Genomic DNA, 21,660 nt, shown 5'->3' on the forward strand with positions numbered 1-21,660 from the left:
CCTGGGAGCTTGGGCAGGTTAATCCAGGGAGAGAGACTTTTGGGTGGGACCAGGCGGAGGACGCCAGATATGATAACGCCAGGAAAGAGGCGGCCGAGATCGATGGGATACCCCTGGATGAGAAAGTCTGGGCTCCTGGACCTTACTTTATAGTGAAGAAAGATCTCCTGTACCGCGTGATGCAAATGCAGGAGCAAGAGATACAACTTCTGGTGCCACAAAAACATCAAAAAGCCATAATGAGTCTCATCCACAGTCACCTGTTTGGAGGTCACCTAGGGGTAGAGAAAACCCAGGCACGGATCTTGCGGAGGTTCTTCTGGCCAGGAGTACATGAAAATGTCCGGCGATACTGCACCTCTTGTCCGGAGTGCAAGTTACATAGCCCTCGCCCGCACTTGCGGCTCCTTTGATACCTCTTCCAATAATAGAGGTTCCTTTCGAACGGATAGTCATGGATCTGGTAGGGCCCCTAGAGAAGACAGCTCGGGGCCACCAACATGTGCTTGTTGTTCTGAACTATGCAACCCGGTGCCCGAAAGCTGTTCCCCTGCGCAACACAGCGTCCAAGACAACAGCCAAGGAGCTAGTACAGATCTTTGCCGGGGTTGGGCTACCCAAGGAGATATTGACTGATCAAGGGACACCTTTCATGTCCAAGTTGATGAAAGATCTCTGTTCATCGCTCCATGTACAAGCCCTACGGACCTCTGTATACCACCCGCAAACAGATGGCCTTGTGGAAAGGTTCAATAGGACCCTCAAGGCCATGATCAGGAAAGTGGTGAGCCGGGATGGGAAAGATTGGGATACCCTATTGCCTTACCTCATGTTCGCCATCTGGGAGGTTCCGCAAGCCTCCACGGGTTTCTCTCCATTCGAACTACTATATGGGCACCACCCTCGGGGCATATTGGATATAGCCAGAGAAGCCTGGGAAAAGGAGCCAAATCCCGGAAGGAACATAGTTGAGCATGTACTGCAGATGAGAGATCGGATAGCCCGAGTTATGCCCATTGTACGGGAACACTTGGAGAGAGCACAGGAGACCCAATGAACCCATGATAACCACCAAGCGAAGCTTCGAAGCTTCCAACCAGGGGATCGGGTGATGGTACTGGTACCCACAGCAGAAAGTAAACTGTTGGCCAAGGGGCAGGGACCCTACGAAATAATCAAAGCCGTGGGAAAGGTGAACTATAAGGTGCAGCAGCCAGGCCGCCAGAAATCGGAGCAAATTTACCACATCAATCTTCTAAAACCTTGGCACGATTGAGAGGCATGCTTAGTCATGCAGGAGACCCTTCCCCAGGAGGATAACTTACACAAGCAAGTGAGGATATCATCCGACTTGACGCCGATCCAAAAGATCGAGGCAGCCGACATGATTAATCGCAACAGAGATGTGTTCTCTCCAAAACCAGGGCGGACGACTGACACCTATCACCATATCCCCGGAGCCAAGGTAACATTGAGACCCTACCGAATCCCAGCAGCCAAAAAGAGAGGAAATCAAGGCTGAAGTAAATAAAATGTTAGAATTAGGGGTTATTGAAGAATCTTACAGTCAGTGGTCCAGTCCAATTGTTCTAGTGCCTAAACCTGACGGTACCCTGAGATTTTGTAATGACTTTCGCCGACTGAATGAAATATCCCAGTTTGATGCATACTCCATACCACGCATCGACGAACTGGTTGACCGACTGGGTACTGCCCGATTCTTGACTACACTGGATATGACAAAAGGGTACTGGCAGATTCCTCTGACCAAAGAAGCTAAAGAAAAAACAGCATTCTCCACCCCGGATGGGCTATTCCAGTACACCGTCCTCCCTTTTGGGCTACATGGGGCCTCAGCCACATTCCAGCGCCTCATGGGTAAGCTGCTGCGTCCCCATACTAGTTATGCAGCTGCATACCTAAATTATGTCATCATCTATACGCCAGAGGGGAACCCACTTGGAGAAAGTTGTGGCAGTATTGCGCACCTTAAGGTGGGCTGGCCTCACTGCTAATCCTGCTAAATGCGCCATAGGGCTAGCAGAGGCTAGGTACCTGGGATATATTGTGGGAAGGGGCATAGTGAAGCCCCAAACGAATAAGCTAGAGGCAATTCAAAACTGGTCTTGGCCGTCCCGAAAGAAGCAGGTCCGTGCGTTCCTAGGCATGGTAGACTACTACCGACATTTTATTCCCCACTTCGCCATTAGGGCAAGTCCCCTAACGGACCTGGTGAAGGCCCGAGGTCCAGACATGGTAAAGTGGACCAACGCAGCAGAGGGGGCATTTACAGACCTTTGGACGGCCTCTGTAATGACCCCGTACTCATAGCCCCAGACTTTAACAGGGAATTTATTTTACAAACAGATGCTTCCAAGGCGGGGTTGGAGTTCTGTCGCAAATGGTGGGAGAAGAGGAACACCCAATCCTCTACCTAAGCAGAAAGCTTCTCCAAGAGAACAGAAATACGCAGTAGTCGAGAGAGAATGCCTTGCTGTCAAATGAGCTATGGAGACACTGCGTTACTACCTCTTATGCTGGCGATTTACTCTTGTGATGGACCATGCACCCCTCCAGTGGATGCAGCGGAATAAGGAAAAGAATGCAAGGGTCACCATGTGGTTCTTATCCCTCCAACCATTCCAGTTCCGCATATGGCACAGGGCTGGATGCCATCATGGCAACGCTGATGGTCTGTCACGAGCATACTGCCTGGCGTCCCAAGTTGCCCAACTCTATGGTGTTGAGCAGAGGGGGGGATATGTGATGGGGCAAGGCCAGATGGCTATAGAAAAGTAGTGGGAGATAGATACATTAGCTCCAGGCTAAACAAATCCCTGGTACCAGGATAAGTGAAATGGCAGCTGCCCCAGGTCAATTAAGACACCTGGGGCCAATTAAGAACTTTCCAGAAGGTAGGGAGAAGGCTAGGTTGATTGGGACACCTGAAGCCAATCAGGGGCTGGCTGAAACTAGTTAAAAGCCACCCAGCCAGTCAGGTGGGTGGGCATGTCAGGAGCTGTGGGAGGAAGTTGTGTTGTTGGAGAGGCTGAGTAGTACACACCATATCAGGCACAAGGAAGGAGGCCCTGAGATAAGGGTGAAGTGGAACTTGAGGAAGTGAGGGCTGCTGTGGGGGAAGTAGCCCAGGGAATTGTACATGTCATGTTTCTAAAAGGTCAGCTACCATAGCTGATACTATTAGGGTCCCTGGGCTGGAGCCCGGAGTAGAGGGTGGGCCCGTGCTCCCCCCCCCCCCACACACACACCTTTGCCCCCTGATTAATCACTGAGACTGGGAGACAACAGAGACTGTGCAAGGAAGGATAACTTCTCCTCACCTCCCTCGCTGGCTTATGATGAAAATGGCTCAGTAGACTGTGACCCTTTCTCTAGAGAGAGAAGGGTTACATGCAGGGTCATAGTGAGCCTCTGAGGCTAGCGAAATCTGCCAGGAAACGCAGGAACCACGGAGGCAAGGACAGAGCTTTGTCACAAACTATTTATAACTGAAAGCTAAATACAAGGAATAACATTTAGATGTTAAAATCAGGTTTACTTTACATCAACAAAAACACAGTATTGTAGAGTGAAGACATCATCCTTGCTTTTTCTTCTTTTTATTCATGCTTTTTTTCTTTCGAAAACAAAGAAATAAACCAAATACCCATTAACTGTGTGTAGTTGTTTTGGTTTAATTAAACATAAACTAGATCTCTTGTGCTTATGATATATAATCAATATATTGATTACATAAGTAACTGTTGGAAGTAAATACTATACTGAACTATGTTAGTGATTATTGTTTAAGGTCTCTTTTGCAGGAGAAACAAAATGAGACAGGAAGTTAAGGCAGTTTGATCGAGTTGCAATCTCCAAAATGAAAGAATCAGTTTTGCCCATGTTCTAAATCAAACTGGATTCTACTAAAACCACAGTAGTTCATGAGATAACTCCATTCTTCCTGTTGGGGACAGGAGTGAGCTCCATTCTTCCTGTTGGGGACAAAAGTGCTTTCCCTTCCCACCTGACTATCAATGTATCCCTACGCCCCTCACAAGTTGGGGGCAACTGTTAATCAAATAGGCAAGGTGTAAACTCAACAGTCAGAAGAATTCTCATCCCCACTCCAAACCAATCAGCAGCAAGATAAGGTAAGGATGAGGGTGAGGTTGAATGCTGAATACTTCTTTCACTTCTCACCCTTAGGGCCAGCCAAACCACATCCACCAGTAAGACTGGGGCTTGAATTCTCAAAATAAGGAGATTGCAAAATGAAGGGCAAATCACAAGAGTAAAAGCTAGTTCATCCACAAGAAAAATTCATGTTTTTTTTTTAAAGGGGGAATAGTAAAAACAGAATTACAGTATAGGAACATGAAAGGAAACAAAACATACTCCAAACAAAAACTGGGGGAAAAAGACGAAGAACTAACATGAGGGACTGGCAACAGCAAGGAGACAGAGACTGATAGCTGTTCATATATTCCTGAAAGTGCACAAATGGTGACACACATTATCTTTCTGATTTGCAAGATAGTGTTGGCATTGATATATTATTTATATTAAAAGTTTAAAGTGGCAATATATGCATTTGGCTGGTAACATTTTTAATACTATATTGCATTTTCCACTGATCCAGACATTGGGCCTGGTTCACCACTGTGTTACTCATGTTTTACAAAGGTGTAAATCCATTGATTTCAAAATGGCTACAGGATTAATGCTGTGCTGAATGGTGAATTGTGCCCATTTTTTCCATAGCAAATAATGTTAAATTTGTGGGAAAACTCACAGCCTAATTTCTAACTCATGCAAATGTAAAATATAACAGGACCCACCATTATTTATCTTGAATATGAAATACCTTTATTTTGCATAAGCTGTTTTTGGACAAGAAAAATTATTCTGCATTTTGGAACTACGGGGGAGAATGAAAGAGCAGGCAGACAGATAGAGAAAGGGAAGAAAAAAACACTGAGGGAGAAAAGATGGGAGATTTTAAAAAGTGGCAACAGAGAAGAGAGGAAAGTAAGGGGTTGTGGCCTATATTTTCAAAGATTTCAAAGTCCACAATTAGGTTTCTAAGAAAGATTTATTTATTTAGATGTATTGTAACAATAAAAAGGACACCCCTGCACTACTGCCACTAGACGTCTCCCCAAATGAAGGCAGGAGAAGAGAAACAAAAAACCCACACATCCTGCAAGCCTCATGCAAGCAAAATGCATTCCTATTGAAGGCAATGGGAATCTTGTTTCTGCACAGCTTGTGGTACTGGGCCAAAAGAGAAGGGGCATTAGAAATGGACGTACTTCAGTGGGAGAGAACAGAAAGACAGTTATGAAAAACGGGGGAGATGAGAAAGGAACACAGAGAAATAGGAGAGAGAGAGAACAGTGATATACACAGTAATTAGTTTGCTACAACCTGAAAAGTATAACAGTCAATAAAACAGTAACAATATCTGTGGATGAAATACATTAAGGGCACATATTGTTTTAACAGCTGTAGTCTCAATAACAGAAGATCTAACAAAACAAAAACAGAGCCTGCATCTCCTGCAGCTAATTCCAACCAGACATATATTAATGTACGAGTAATGAGTAAATAAATGTCTTATAAACAGAAAATAAAAATAAACCTCAGAAGTCTGCTGTGCTTTATGAAAATTATTAAAATTAAACCATTGGAGAGTGAGGGTAAGTCTGCTTACCCACCACTTGCAGCTCAAGTGGTAAAATATATATGTATTATCTGAATCAAAATGTTCAGCAATATATACAGAAAGAAATAACACTGAAAAATGATCCATAAGAGATCTGAAAAGTGACACCATTTTTGTTTGGATAGCTTTTCAAATTGTTTCCAGTTCTGCAGTCCCCGCACTTGCAGAAATCCTATTGAAGTCATTGGTAATCTTGTAGAATCAGTCTCTTTAGCCCAATTCAGCCCAATTAGATACTTAAGCATATGCTTCAATGAGTCTAACAACATGCTTACAGTTATACATATGCTTAATCACACTGCCTTGGTTTTCAGCATTCCAAAGATATTTTCTTTTATTCTTTTTTCTATATTTATTTTTCAAAGATAAAGGAAAATGTTGCTGATAAATGTTTTATGGTGGATTTTTGAAAGTGCTCAAAATTGGCCTAACTTTCCTCTCACTGATTTCAACTGGAATTTTATCATTGCCTTCAATGGGAGTCGAGTTAGACCAACGCTGATCACTTTTGAAAATCTGAAACTTAATGTCAGACACTAACAAAATGCATAATTGCTTCCTTCCTGGATACTTTTTCACTCATGCAGTAGTGCTAAGGATTCTTTAAAAGGCATGCTAGTGTTTAATATATTTTAAGCTGACAGAATCTTTTTGCCAAAATACATCAAAATTCCTCAAAACCCATTAAAATAGTGTCTGCACGTATATATTTGAATGATTACATCTGCAATCTGTGTTTGAGATTAATACATTCTCCTAGAGCAGTCACTTACTAGAATTACTGCTGTCATCCTTGGTTCCATCGAGAGTTCCATCGGGGTGCATTTGCAAGTAGTAGCCTTGCCTGCAATATAACCTGGTCACTATACCCTTGAGCTGTGGATCTGAAAGACAAACATATTTTGTCACTAGCCTCAAAACTTTTTTCAAGAGTTATCCCTATTTCTCTCATTGTAGAAGGAAGACTGTCTCAGTAGTACTAAACAGGACAATATCTGTTGGAGATGAAGACAGAAAATTTCTTCCATCAGAATTTTACTACACCAGTTTTATGTCCTCTTTTCTCCTGTGAACATTCTTGATGGTAATTAACAGAGATAAAAAGAGCTGAACTACTGTATGAAAAATTCTAGTTTAAACTACATTAGCCCCTACAAAGACATTTCAGATTGCAATTAAAGGTGATTTAAAGGAAAAAAAATCATTTCTAAAAATCCTGTTCATATTTCATATAATTTAGATTTAATTACTATACTTCACTGGTCACTCTTAGGGACACTCACATGAAAAAACTGTCTTTGTTGCTTAGAGTTCATCTGTTTTTTTTTTTCTTCATTTTATTCCCTACCTTAAGTGACACATTTTTTGTGTAATATTTAATAATAATTGAAAGGTACCAAATAATAATAATAATTGGAAGGTACCAAAGTGCTTTATAGACTAATAAACAAGTATCAGTAAAAATCCCAGCTCTGAAAAACAGCCATCCCTACAGCAGGACATAAGAGTTCTTCACTAGCAACAGCATTTAGGAGGAGAACTGAAAAATATCTTACCCAGTTAAATGTAAAAGGGGAATTTTAAAAGGATAAGTGTATTCTCCCTAAATTGGAATTTGGCTAGGACACCAGGCTTAACATCTCTACTTTCATGAGAATTGCCACTGGATTGATTAAGGACCACAGAGCTTCAACTTTATGCTTTGTCTCAAAGATGGTGCCTCATCATCACCCATAACACCTTGCTGGCAAATTAGTTCAATCCTCCAAGGGAAGAATGCCACCTTCCTGCAGTAGCTGAGTTTTACTTAAATGTCTTTCATCAAAATACATACCAGGCCCAACTCTGCCCAACAAATTAGATATGACTGGCAAGCAACCTGTGGGGATACAGCAATAATTTTGTGTTTATGACATCATGTTCATCTCCATAACGATTAACTAATATCAGAAAGATTTTATTAGAACTTCAGATGAGCAATTAGTAGGATGAATAGATGAAATCTTAAGAAATACAGACCCTGTTTTCATGAAAATACTCTTATTTAGGGCCAGATTATGAATCCCTTACTCATACTGATGAACTGTTACTCTCATGAGTAATCCCATTAACGTCAATAGGATTACTTGCAATATGGGTAAGGAATTCAACAGCTTGGCCCTTAATGAACAAGGAGATTGAATATGGAAAATAGTGGCATATAAACAGAATTATTCCTAAATAGAATGTTTACAAAGTTTCCCAAAAGGTGTCAGCTAGTACTGATGATCTACATAAATGATTAACTTGTCAGGTTTTTTGCAATGTATTTGCTATTCATAAAATGTGTAACAAGTCATTTTTTAAACAAACAGAACCATTTAAATTTACTTTTTCCATCTTACACTGTAAACTGTAAATATTTCAGAGGCTTTTATTATAAAGACTACAGTACAAAAATGTTCAAAGTATTATGAAATATAAGAAAATGTTCCTCATATATGCCGTATCAGTCAGTCTTGCAAACCTGGCTTTTCATGAGTGACTCATAACTGGACTACTTGTATAAAGATTATTTATGTCAGCAAGGCTTGCAGAACCCTTACACAGGAATAGTTTGACAAGTCTTCTAAAAGTACTGGAGTATACGGTTTTCCTTGAACTACTATCTTAATCGACATAATCTGGATACTGAAAAACATTTTAATCACTCAAAAAACCCCCAAAAAACCCCTGATCAGACTGGCATTACACATACTTAACAATTTTATTTTATATGTGTTTCTAAATTGATACGCTTAAAATTAATAAATCATTCTTAATAAATATCAAAACTGCCAAAATTACAAGGATCAGTAAGGAAATATTTAAAGCTAACTTGTTTGACAAATTCGTGAAGCATTTTAAGAGAAGGAAAAAAGGAGAAAATACAATGTTAGTAAAGTGTAGGTGGTTATGTCTATGTTCAAAGCTGAAACGAATGCAAATAAGCTTTCAGCTAAATGGAAAAGGTACCATTTTTAATTTAAAACAATCACTGTCTCCTAAGAAGGCTCAATTAAAGTCAATCATTATCAGAAACTGTTTACATCTAATGTGCTGATTGACAAAGTTGAAATTTAGAGTAGACCATCAAAATTACACTTTAATCATCTTTTTAAAAGCAATTTTCTTAGCTACTTAAAAAAATAAACTCAACTTGCTTTTTTAAAAAAGAAAACAATTGTATTGTTGGTCTTTTATTTTAAACTACCTCTGGTTTATAAGATATACAAAATTATACATGAGTGAAAATAATCTTGTGAGTGAACACAAATTAAGCCAGAATTTTGGGGTGGGGGGCTTGTGTGCTATGTGGCAGTTCTTTTCCATTTAGCATTTTCTTGCCAAGACTCAAATACTGCAAAGTAATGGCAATAAAGCAGGCCACATTCTGTATTAGTAGTCTAGACATTGCATGTAGTGTGCATTAATAGGCTAGATATGCGTGAGTTGCATGAGTTGTGAATGCTTTCAGCTATCAAAGATGTATTCTAACCTGGCCAATTGTTACGTGAGCATGACTCCTTCATTTGAAGTTTCATTTTTAAAATTATTGGAATTGATTTATATAAAACATATGCTTCCATTATGAAAAGTAGTTCTTACAAGACAGAGAAAATAATGGAAGAAAAAGGATATAAAACCTTCCTGTTACAATTGTCTGTAGTATCAAAAAAATCTTTATTTTTAATTTTCCTTTTATCTATAGATTCTTAGGACCTCCTTCTCCCACTCCCTTCATGCTCCACAAGCCGAAGTGTCCTACAGAAAGTTTAATTTAAATTTTCCTGTTGGAAAATTATGCCAAAAAGCTCTTTCCCCCTAGAAAACTTCAAACTCAGCAAGCCTCTTTTCCAATAAGAAAATGTTTAGTTCAGAATATTTTTGACCAGCCCTAAATAGTAATACTCAGTACTTGTTTCTTGTAACACTCTAGACCTTCAAAGCACTGTAGAAATATGAATTAATTAGTTAAAGTAGTGCTCAAATGACTAAATTGCTCAATGAATTGGTACTGAGAAACGAAGCCTTTCATCTTTGTGTTATCAGCTCAGATAGTGACCAAGGTTATTGATATCTGAGGGTGTGTGAAATGATTTGTTAATCTCAGTCTAGTTCACAAGGAGCAAGTGTTCACCTCACAAAAACTATGAAAATTAGTCTCATGGTCAGCATCTTTAGCAAAGAGATGTAGGGATGACAGGGCAGGGACGTTGAATCTTACCCTTGCAAATATATAGGTGGCCTTCCAGAACACAACTGAGACACACTGACAGAGAAATCTACTACTGCTTGTATTATAGCTGTTTGGTGGCTAAACAGCAGATTTCATTCTCTAGGAGTTTCAATCTGGTATCTTCCACAAGCACTACAGTCATTTAAAAGTATTAGAGAAAGTACAAGTCTGTTTAGCTTCAGAAAGTTTCAAAACCAGTCCCAAAGGGCCTTACAGCATATACAATTCATTTTTATGTTCTTTAAGAAGAAATAGTTGCCTAATAAGAATGGGACACAGAGTACTGCTAAAGGACTGATATTTATTACCTGTGCACACTCACATGAGATGTGCCAGGGTTAAAAAGGTTATACTATATCCCAGCAATATGATAGGCATCAGAATTCACGGACTAGTGGCTACAATTCATCATATTTCCTGTCCCCTCACTCCCCTGACCTTTGCTCCTGCCTAAACTAAACACACATAAAAAAAAATATCCACCAAGACCAACCACAAAGAAATACTGTCAATGAAACACACAAACGAAGAGGGTGAGGGAGGATGACCTTACCTCAGTACCTCAACTACTGTAATTTTATCATGTCCTGTGCTATTTCTTTTTCTTAAAGCCCTATCTCCTAGTGTCAGATGAGTACATGAGAATTTCAACTTACATTTAAATAAAAAAGTTTCTAGCCTTCATGACTGTGCAGAAAAACTTGAAAAGATGAATCCTAACAACTATAAAAAAAAAAGCCCCAAAGAACACATTTAAAATATCTATTTTTAAAAATATGATTTTGGTGGCCTGTCTTATGATTTTTCAACACTTGCGACTGGTAATATTGTGACTTCCCCCAACAAATGAGGGAATTATTCTGACTCTTCTTGGACATCTGTCAGTACTATCTTTGAAACTCAATGGCCTTTTAATTATTCAGCCACTTCATCTCAAAACTGTTACTTCTACCATGGCCCGTGTGACACCATAGGTGATTCTGCCACTTGGAGACTGTGTTTGATATTCTTCATTGTTAGTGATACTAATAGCAGCACTCTTGGGGACCTCAAGAAAAAAAAGGCGAATGTCCTCTTTGTTTGGGTTTGTTTTTTTCACATCTTCTCTTCTTACAGGAGGCCTGACCGTCAGGTGCCACAAGTGTCAAACCCAGGCCACCAGGACTGCCAAGTGGGAGCATTATTCTCTGTGCCACTGAGCTGCAAGAGCTAAATAACTGCTGGTGAGAAGCTATACTCACTGACTCAGCAGGATCAGATGACTAACAGCAGACTTCTAATTGGACACCACCAGGTAAAAGGCTTCTTATTCCTGTCCCATTCCTTGTCTGAGCAACTAGTTGCTAGGCCTGTTGCTGCTCAGACTTCTGAGACCAAGTTCCTGCTTCCTCACCTGGTTCTTGCTGCCTGGCTTCATCCCTGCTCCTGCTTCCTCACCCTGACCTCACAGTTGCTGATTGTGGCTTGACCTTTGGTGTGACTTCCGCCTCTGCCTCTGGTTTGACCCCTTAGCATAACTTCTAACTCTAACTCAGACTTAACTGTTGGCATGACTTCTGACTCTGACCCCAAATTGACCCCTGGCATGACCACAACCCTGACTCTACTCCTGGGTCCAACAACTAGGTCAGACAGCCCATCCTATGAGCCCTTACCGCTTGCTCAGACCACCCTGGTCTCCTCATATTTGAACCCCTGGACTGAATATTGACTCTGCCAGGGCTCTTGACCCACCATTGTTCCAGGACCCTGAGAGACCTCAGGAGCAGATCACTGCCCTCGAGATGGAAAACCAACAACTGAGGGACCCAATACAACAGCTTCAGACAGGAAATCATTCCTTGTAGGAGCAAGTTACGGCACTCATAGCGGTTGTGGGTAACCATTCTGCTTCTCTTACGACACAAACTCGGTTGACCTGCCCCAGAGTTCCTTTGCTGGAGAGATTTGATGATACCCTCAGTAAGTTTTGTGGGTTCATTATCAAGTGCAGGCTCCTGTTTATGCTCCAGCCTCAGAACTATGTCACAGATCAAGTTCAGGTGGGGCTGGTACTGAGCTTCCTTATCGGGAAGGCCTTGGTATGGGCCTTTCCCTTTTTAGAACAGAATCACTTAGTACTGACTAACTGGGACTCATTTATGCAATCCACACAGCAGAGACTGCCAGACGAAAGCTCCAGCAAACCCTGCCGTCAACCCGTTCCTGTGTCAGTCATGTTACCTGTCATCTCTGTGTTCTTGGGGAACCAGGAGGCAGTATCCAGCCTGACTCACAAAAGACCTTCCCCTCCCCAGCCTCTACTTGAACCAAAACCAATCAGAAGAAAGACTTACAAAAAGCAATGAAAAGGCAGTGGGAGACACACCTAAATCCCTTTGGACTAGGGTGACAGAATTAAGGAAACTCCCCCAGCCTCATTTTCACTGAAGATGGGACAGGGATGCATCTCCATTAACATACAGAATGGAAAACAGAGATTCTAAGGCAAGAACCACATGGAACTTTGGGACCAGAAAAGCATGAAAGCACTGCATGATGGGGGATCTCTGCTCCAGATGTTAATGAACCCATGCCTGCACACACCCAGCTCAGTAGTTATCAGACCACTTCCAGTAATAAATCCTTTATTGGTATACAAAATACTGAAGCTCCATAATTGCACTGTGAACTCCCTCGAAGGAACACTGCCTATAATCAGAAATGATCAGTTCCTATTGTCTAGCCGGAACAAAACAACTTTGGTATACTCCCTTAAGCCATCAGTTTACCCATAAACAAATCTAGTGTTCTCCCTTGAACTATTGTTGTTTCCCTACAAAAACCCCTACCCATGCTCAAATAAGTGTTCTGATGCCTGGATCCAAAATCTGAATCCGTTCTATTGGGACTTCATCTTCTCCTGACTGATCATGACTGGGGGATCTGCCTGTCTCCAGCACTCCAGACCCTCAGCTACCACCATCACCTGGGAACCTTGACTGATTCAAGCTTCACGGTGTGGTGAGAATGCAGCTCACTCTCTCTCTCTCTGTAGGTATGGCCTTCTGACCCTGACTTGTATGACCAGTTATAATTTTCCAAACCTGACTTTTATAATCAAATTTAAGTAAGATTTAATATTGTAACTGTTTTGTTTGTTTGGCTCCCTTGTATGGTTATTACCTGGCAATAAATAATTTTCATGGTTAAGCTGGTTGCTTCTCTCTCTCTCTCTCTCTCTCTCCCCCCCTCATGGGTGTTTTTTGGCTTCCCCGTTCGCTCTGCAGCAATGCTCCTCATACCTAAGCTAAAGATCCCTGCAGCGCCCCAAAATTCTGTGGGTTTTCTCATTAAGTGGATTACTACCAGAACAGTTGCAACATGAATGTGGGGATATGGACGTGCTAACCTGGGGCATATGAGGGTGGCAGCTTGGAAGTGCTGCACGACACAGCCTGCTGAATCCAGGGACATATAAGGGATCAGCTTGGGAGTGCTGATTAACCTGGTCCTCTCAGATGCACTCTGTTTATGTGTGTGTGTGTGTGTGTGTGTTTGTCTGATTCTGAGGCTGCAGGAACCTAACCCTGGGGAACCTAGGTCCTGCAGGATAGCTCCACTGGGAGGGAACTTGCAGAAGGAGAAGTAGAGCTCTGTATGAGAACACAAACGACACAAGAAGTACATTGAAAGAATTACAGACACCCTCCCACCCCCAGAAGAGTAACCCTAATAAATAAGCATACCCCAAAGTAACAGGCAAATCTGGTAACAGTCAGTTCAGACATTTGACTATAGATACTGCCTGGAATGATGCTCCACTCCTCCATCAGTTTCACCTTGGCCTTGGAGAAGAACTAAAAGATGAGCTGGCACGGGTGGGTCCCACCACCAGTTTAGAAGCCTTCATGGACCTGTGCATCTGGATAGACACCAGGTTGCACCAACTGGAATGTAGGAAGAGCCTACCAATCTCCCTCACTTCACCTAAAGCTCCATCCTCAGGCCCAGGCAAGCTTGACCTCGATCAAGTCGATACCAGCTGACACTGGATGGCCCCACCTACCTCCTGAAGAACAAGAGCGTAGAGGACCGGAGGACTCCTGCTTCTATTATACAGGAATAGGGCATGCAGTATCAAGGTGCCCTCTCAAAAGCCCTGCTTACCTGATGACGGAAAAGACTAACTTAGTCAGGGACCCAAGCCTGGGTACCACCAGGGATTAACCTCAGGATAATGTTAACCCAGGAGTTCCCCATCCATCTCCACTTCTACAGTTTCCTTTGCAATTGTGAATCCCACAAGTAGAGTGAGCCTTTCCCATACAGTAGGCCCTTGACTGATTCAGGAGTAGGGGAAAATTTTATGGATTCTTCCATGGCCTGGGTCCTCAGTCTCCCAATACAATCCAAGGTTACCAAAGACCTGGTAGAAACAGTAGATCGGTTTCCACTGGCATCGAATCCAGATACATAGGAGACCACATGGAAGTGGTGATTGGGTAGTACCAGGAAGTCCTACAATTCAACCTTATTTCCTCCCTGCATTTCACCCTGATTTTAGGGGAACCCTGGCTCATTTGTCATGAACCCCATATCCTATGGTCCCAGCGTGTCACTACCTTTCCTTTGAGCATCTGTAGGGAGAATTGCCTTCTCATTCAAAAACTCAATATCCTAGAAACCAAGCCAGAGGATTCCGCTCCAGTAAGCCAGATGTTCCCCCCATGGTGGCAACCATGTCAGACCTACAAATGACATCCCTGCATGATGGCCCACATCTTCCTGTGAAATACCAAGACTAACACAACATCTTCGAAAAAAGAGAAAGCAGACCCACTACTCTCACATTGTGTTTACGATTGCCCCATTGACCTTCAGCCCAGAGCCAATGTTCCGTTCGGGCATATATATTCTATGTCTGAACTAGAGCTAGCAGCATTAAAGGAGTACCTCCAGGAGAACCAAAGGTTTTATCCACAGCTTTGCAGGAAACATGGCACTTTTTCTGAAGAAGAAAGATGGCTCTCAGATTCTGAGTAGACTACAGGGCACTGAACCAAATATTTATACATCAGTGATACTCAGACTGAGGCTTGTGAGCCGCAAGTGGCTCTTCAATGTGTCTCCTGTGGCTCTTTGCAACACATGATATTGAAACACTATGTGATCTAATTATTAACCAATCTAAGTTAGTAACCAATTCATATGCTTTTACTATGTTGTTAACGAACTGTAGTTGATAATATAATAATATTTGGTAAGTCATTTGCAGAAGACACATTAAAAAGCCACTTTTTTGGGGGAGGGGGGTTTTCATCCTGTAAGCAGACAGTTTATTCATGGACCCTCAGAAATATCTGCAACTCAGGATTGAGCTGAACCCTAGAGCATGAGAGACATCCAGAGGTTCATAGAATTTGCCAACTATTACAGGAGATTTACTCCAAACTTTTCAAAGATCACAGCTCCTATAACTGCCATCCTCTAAAAACCATCAAGGTTTCATGGCCCCTGGAGTCCCACCAGGCCTTTGGACACCTGAAGTTAGCTTTCACGTTTGTCCAGTCCTGGTCCACCCTGATCCTGACTAACCCTTTTTCCTTCAGGCTGACACCTCTAATGTAGCCATCAAGGCAATACTATCCCAAGAAACAGGGCACCAGCACAAGATGCATCCATGTGCATATTTTTCACAAAAACTCACCCCAGTCAAATGCAATTATGAAATAGAAAAAGGAGTTACTCGCACTCAATTATGAATTAGAAAAAAGAGTTACTGGATTGTGGACTGGCATCACTACCTTGAGGTGGCCAAACACCTCATCCTACTCTTAACTGACTATAAGAATCTAGAATACCAATAATCTGCCTAGGTGCTGAAAGAGGGGCAGTTGCATTGGGCCTTATTTTTCTTGAGATTCAATTTCACAATCATGTATTGTCCAGACAAGAAGAATGATAAAACTGGGGTCTTCAAACATAAAGCAGAATAATATACAAAACTCACTCATACCAAAGAACCACCACCAGGCAAATTAAAACTACACCATGTAGTTTGTGGGTCCGTAGTCACAGACTTCCTTACCATGCTTCCAGTTGCTTTCTCTAACGATCCCTTCCTTAAACTCATAACTTCATCCAAGGAAGGTCTCCCCAGTACAACCATATGCCACTATTCTTAATTCAATAACCTCCTTTACATCAATGGCTGTCTGTAAGTCCTCAACAGTTCCACAAGGCTGGAAGTGCTGCACACAAATCATGATACCCCCCGGGGAAGTCACTTTGGGCAATCCAAGACTTTGCATATTGTAGACACCATCATTCTGGTGGCTACAAATGTGGGATGATATTTGGTCCTACGTCAAGCACCTATGCTCGAACAAAACCTGCCTAGAGCAGGCCTTTCAGTCTCCTCATGTCATCTGAGAACCCTTCCCAGTCCTGGTCACACATAACCCTTGATTTTATAGCAGAACTACCCAAATCTGAAGGCTACAATACCACTCCAACTGTTGTGGACCAGCTTATCAAAATGACCCATTTTGTACCATCCTTATGTCTCCCTAATGCAGAAACTATTGCATATCTTCTGGTTACATAGATCTTCTGCCTCCATAGCCACCCTGACCACCTTATGGCTGACCATGGCTCCCAGTTGAGGTGTTTCATGTGCTAGATGTCTGATACCAGCATCCACCTCACAGCACGCTCAGATGGAGGGCCAATCAGAATAGGTCAGCCAGGCACATGGACAATACCTGTGCTGCTTCCTGAACAGCTGCCAAAACAATTGGGTTGAATTACTCCCACTTGCTGAATTTGCAACATGGAACACACCTCTATCTGATCCAGTCCTTCTACTCCAACTATGGTTTTCATCCTCATTTCCACCCTTCTGTCCCTTCATCCACAATGGTTCCTGCTACCTCTGATCTGGTAGAGACCATTCAAGAAATGCAAGCCAACCTAAAAGAGCACCTGGAAGTAGCCAAGGTGGGTATACAAATATTCAAACCCCTTGGCTGGGACAAAATACATTTTCTAGTAAAAATACATTTACTAGTTCAGATAATCCACATTACAGGCCTTTGAGTAGCAGCCGTGTTAGTCTGTATTCGCAAAAAGAAAAGGAGTACTTGTGGCACCTTAATTTGTTAGTCTCTAAGGTGCCACAAGTACTCCTTTTCTTATTACAGGCCTTGACACTGTTAGAGTGCTTATGATATATCACATTGGTGGAGAGGGTGTAGCTGTTACTTTAGCATGTGCTAGTCACTTTCTGTTTGAAAGTAACATTCTCTTTGATTTACAGTAGGAAATGACTTCAGCATTCTTTTATGCCTTGCCCAGGAAAGTGGGCACTGACCTGCTACCTCTGGGCAGCCAATTGCTAGCCATCCTGCAGTTTTGTAAGATGGGAGCGGTGGGACCCTAACAGCATCCCAATGCAAAAGGGCTCACTAGTATAAGGAAATGAGTTACAGCTGGCCTGATCATTTCAGTGTACCCCAACTCCTTATAGTTATAATCTGTATCTAAAAGGTATAATGCAATATGGCACTAAAATACTAATAACTCACTGATCATTACAAAGAGCATATCAAGCATTATAGATATATATTGGGATGATGACTAAATTGTGTTTAAACCAGGCATATTGGGGGAGGTGGGTGGAGATAAATAGTCTGCCCTAAACAAAGGAATATGTATTTGTTTCTCTGATCAGCCTGGTTGTCAGGCAAACAATGAAGGTCCATTTACATGTTAGGTAAACAAAGCTATCAAGATAAAAAGCAGGGGAGGAGACAGCTTTTAAAAGAGAAGAGAAACTTTATTTGGACTGTGAAGACAGAGGTTTGAACCTCAAGTGATAGGCAATTGAATCAACTGATTGTATACAATATTACTGTATTATGAAAGTTTGTTGAGTGAGGTTTTTGATGAAAGCCTATGATACACTGTGATTAATATAATCATAAAATATAAGTTTTTAACACTATATAAGGAATGGTGGGTATTCACTGATATTAGGTTTTACAGGCTGTGACCAAACAAAGGGAGAAAATAGGTCTCTCCCAGACAGGAGGGAACATTACAGCTATCTACCTGTCTCCAATGAAATTAAGCAAGTTATGACTAGAAACAATGGAAACTCCATTTACACAAAAATTAGCAGGGGGATGGGAAGCCCATAGGAAGGGAAGAACAGCATAAGGTTACCTTTCCTCTTTAAACAAGGTCACTGAACTTTGGAAGATATAAGTAAAGACAGAAGCCATCTTTGGCATCCATCACTAGACAGACAATGGGAACAGAGCTCTTGCAAGCTGAGAAAGGTGGGTCCTTCAGCCAAGCGGGAGGGGTTTGAAGTCTGTGGAAACTGAATATAGGCGAGAAACCTGCTTAAGCAAAGATCTTTCATTTACGAAGACAAGGGAAACCAGTCCCTTTTGCTTCTGTGAAAGGTTCTAACTGAGAAAAAGTCAGCCATGAATGGAAAAAAGATAGACTGGTAAGAAATCTACCTTGAACAAAGACAGTAGCTTGTTAAGTTAAGACTTAGCCACTAGAAAGCATAATTTGTTTTGTTTTACTTGTAACTTTCTATCTTCATTCCTTATTCTTTAACTCACTTAATCCTACGCATATTATGTTAATAAATTTGTTTTTATTTTTATTATAAACCAACTCAGTGCTATGTTTGAAGGGAAGAGTGAATTTATCCCAGAAAAATTAATAAGCTGTAATGTGCTTTTGTCTCTTGAAAGGAGTAAATAAACCTTATTATTTCTCTAAAATGGTCCAGGAGGCCACTAGAGATAGAATTACCCAAGCAGAGCAAAGCCACGTCAAGGGAAACCAGAAGTTGCAGAGGCAGCAGGGACACTGTCAGCAACTATTAGAACAGCCCATGTGAAGAGCTGCCGAGATACCTTTTACTAGGTGTCCTTGATGGCTTGAAAAAATACAGTTATTGGACCCAGGATATGAAAAATATCTGCTCCATGGAGAACACCCAATACTGAAAAGAGAAGAAAATTTGTACTGCAGGAGTTAAATTGGTGACTACTGATCATCAGCCATTGCAGACAACAGCAGTTTTCAATAAACAGTCTGTCCATTACAGATAGCCCTGACCTGGAGGACGTGAACTGTGCACCCTCTGATAATCCACATCCAACTATGAGTGATGTCTCCATGACTGAATATAGGACTTGAGTGGGCAGACTCATACAGAAATCTGTGTTCATGGCAGATTTCCTAGAAGTTACTGTTCAAATTCGTATTCAGCTAGAAGGGATCGGTGCAGACAGAATCTCCAATTAATGGTGCTGTATATTTATCTTAGTTTTAAATTGTCTTGTATGTTTCTATGTTGTTGTATCTGATCTGGGGGGTTTAGCAGGAAATCTAGTCCTGCCTTTGTGTCCTGGAGTTAGTACTTGGAATGGTCCAATAAATCCTTTGATTTCTATAACACAACCATTGCATTTTGAAGTCCAGACATGATCTCGCCAACTGTTCTGATGGGGTACTACTCAGATTTGATGGCCTTAGTCAATTTTTTCAGTCTATACACATCTTTAACTTATTATTTTAACCATACTGTTAACCCAGTCAGCTGGTGTCTGAATTTGCTCAAGAACATCTAATTTTACCATCTGGTCATGTTCAGTTTTTACTTTGTGTGTCTCAGTGCTAACGGGACTTTATATAGTGTCTGCATTTTTAGTGGGACATTGGTTTCTATACCAACGTGATATATTATCTCCTTAATAAATCCCGAGCCATTAAATATCTAAACAAATTGTCTATGAATATTTTTGTATCGTATTGAGAAGACAAGTTATACACCCTTTTGATGATTTGCATTTGCAAACTGTTCCTTCAACCCAAGCTCACAAAAGATTTCCCATTCCACTGTTTTATATTCTTATGAGTAGTATCTGCCTTTATACAGACATGATAGTATTGCTGTGTTACATGGGTTCTTTTTGTACCTATTATATGAGACAGTCACTTATTCGTATTTGATTATGTTGCACTCGGCTCCAGTATTTATTGTCAAATCCACTTTTTGTTCATTTATTTCCAATGTCACTGACTAATCTCTTGTACACCCTTACTCTGTAAACATAAAGAGACCCAACAAAGAATTGTGTTTCTGCACCATCATGACCATCAGCGCTTCAAGCTCTGTATTGATGAGATGAATTTTGCTTTTGTATTCTTTTGCAATTTGTACTGAAAATGCCACACTTTTGCAAAATGGCTGGTTTTGTTGCATGCATGACATCAAACCCCTTGTACTAGCATCTTTGCATTTATGTGATGATTGCTTCCATATTTATTGCAAACAAATCTGGTCTCTGCCATTTATTTTGTATTGTGTCTTTGCGTCTTGTTATGCATTTCTAATTAGGTGCATTCCACTTCTTGTAAAACACTCATTTTGGCAAGCACAATTTTCATTAGCTAACTATTGTCTGAAAATCAAGGTTGTCCCCCTCCACCCACAATGTCCTTGCTTTCACCTGTCTCTCAATTATACCACAAATAGTTTTGCTTCAAATTAAATCTGTCTGTTAATGGTTCAAATACACGATTTTACTTTATTAGACAGGCCTGTAAGCTAATGATCAGTGGTGTAATTTCACAGCTAGTTTTTTTATTTCAAGAAATGTGCCATTCTCAAATTAATTCTTGCATGGATCAGTGTTCTTTAATTTCTGTTATTTATTTTGCCTACCAGATTGCATTCCTCTTCCTGTTCCTATTGGTCTGTATTTTAGTTCTTCAGTGCTCTGAGCCTGCCACATGTAGCACTATGGCAGATTGCATACTCGCTGATTTCTCTTCAATAGTACTAGCTTCCAGGATAATCTGCAACCTCTAGCAATCTATAGCAACCTCCTCCAGTTCTGTGTCATGTTCCCTTTCAGACTATGGTATTCAAGTACCTTTCTTTGCGCAACTTCACTTGTTCAGTACCTAACTTATTATGACCCCATGTAATAAGAGTATGAGGCACAGGGATCCTGGGAAGAGTCTGGTCTTTATTTCCTGGCTCCAGTCAGCTGACACTGATCAAGGTTATATAAAAGATACAACTATTATTTGGCAGAGGTCAGCATCCACTGACACCAACAGCCCTGCTACAAGTTGCATTCACTTTGTTGTTTCTCAAAATGCATGCACATGCATTGGTTTAATTTTTCCTTCTACAGTATAATTGTATAAATTGTACCAGCTTTACCATTCAGTTTTTAATTTGTGTTTGTTTTCTCTTTTATACACAGATAGAAAAAGTGTCCTGTTTATGATAACAAGATTCAATCTCCATATTCCAATATGCTGGTTTGAAGTTCAGGATAAATACATTGCATCTGTTTTTATGAGTTTCTGTCCACTGAAACAACTGTTGTATTTTCATTCATCTAAATGACTGTTAATATAAAGCGATATAAAAATTCTAATAATACTCATAAAATATTTGTGTTTCTCTTTAAGACATAATGCAGTAGCATTTCTTGGGTTTTGGGTACATCTTCATTGTTTTGCAGTACTTGCCACCCAGCTTGCTTTCAGTGAAAGAGTAGATTCAAATTTATTTCACTCACATCCAAAAAGTACTGAGACATCACAAGGTGACAGACTATTACCATCTACCTATATGTATCAAATT

At 41.0% G+C, this 21,660-nt stretch overlaps 1 protein-coding gene across 1 annotated transcript in view; it reads right to left on the reverse strand.

Moving 5' to 3' along the window:
- The window catches only part of FGF14 (fibroblast growth factor 14), a 205,685-nt gene that overhangs the window by 154,090 nt on the left and 29,935 nt on the right, over window positions 1–21,660 (reverse strand). Inside the window, 1 exon segment of the mRNA XM_038373943.2 lies at window positions 6,502–6,612. Within this exon segment, the coding sequence (XP_038229871.1) occupies window positions 6,502–6,612 (111 nt within the window).

This window comes from Dermochelys coriacea, chromosome 1 (genome assembly GCF_009764565.3).
Source record: "Dermochelys coriacea isolate rDerCor1 chromosome 1, rDerCor1.pri.v4, whole genome shotgun sequence".
Lineage (NCBI taxonomy): Eukaryota > Metazoa > Chordata > Testudines > Dermochelyidae > Dermochelys > Dermochelys coriacea.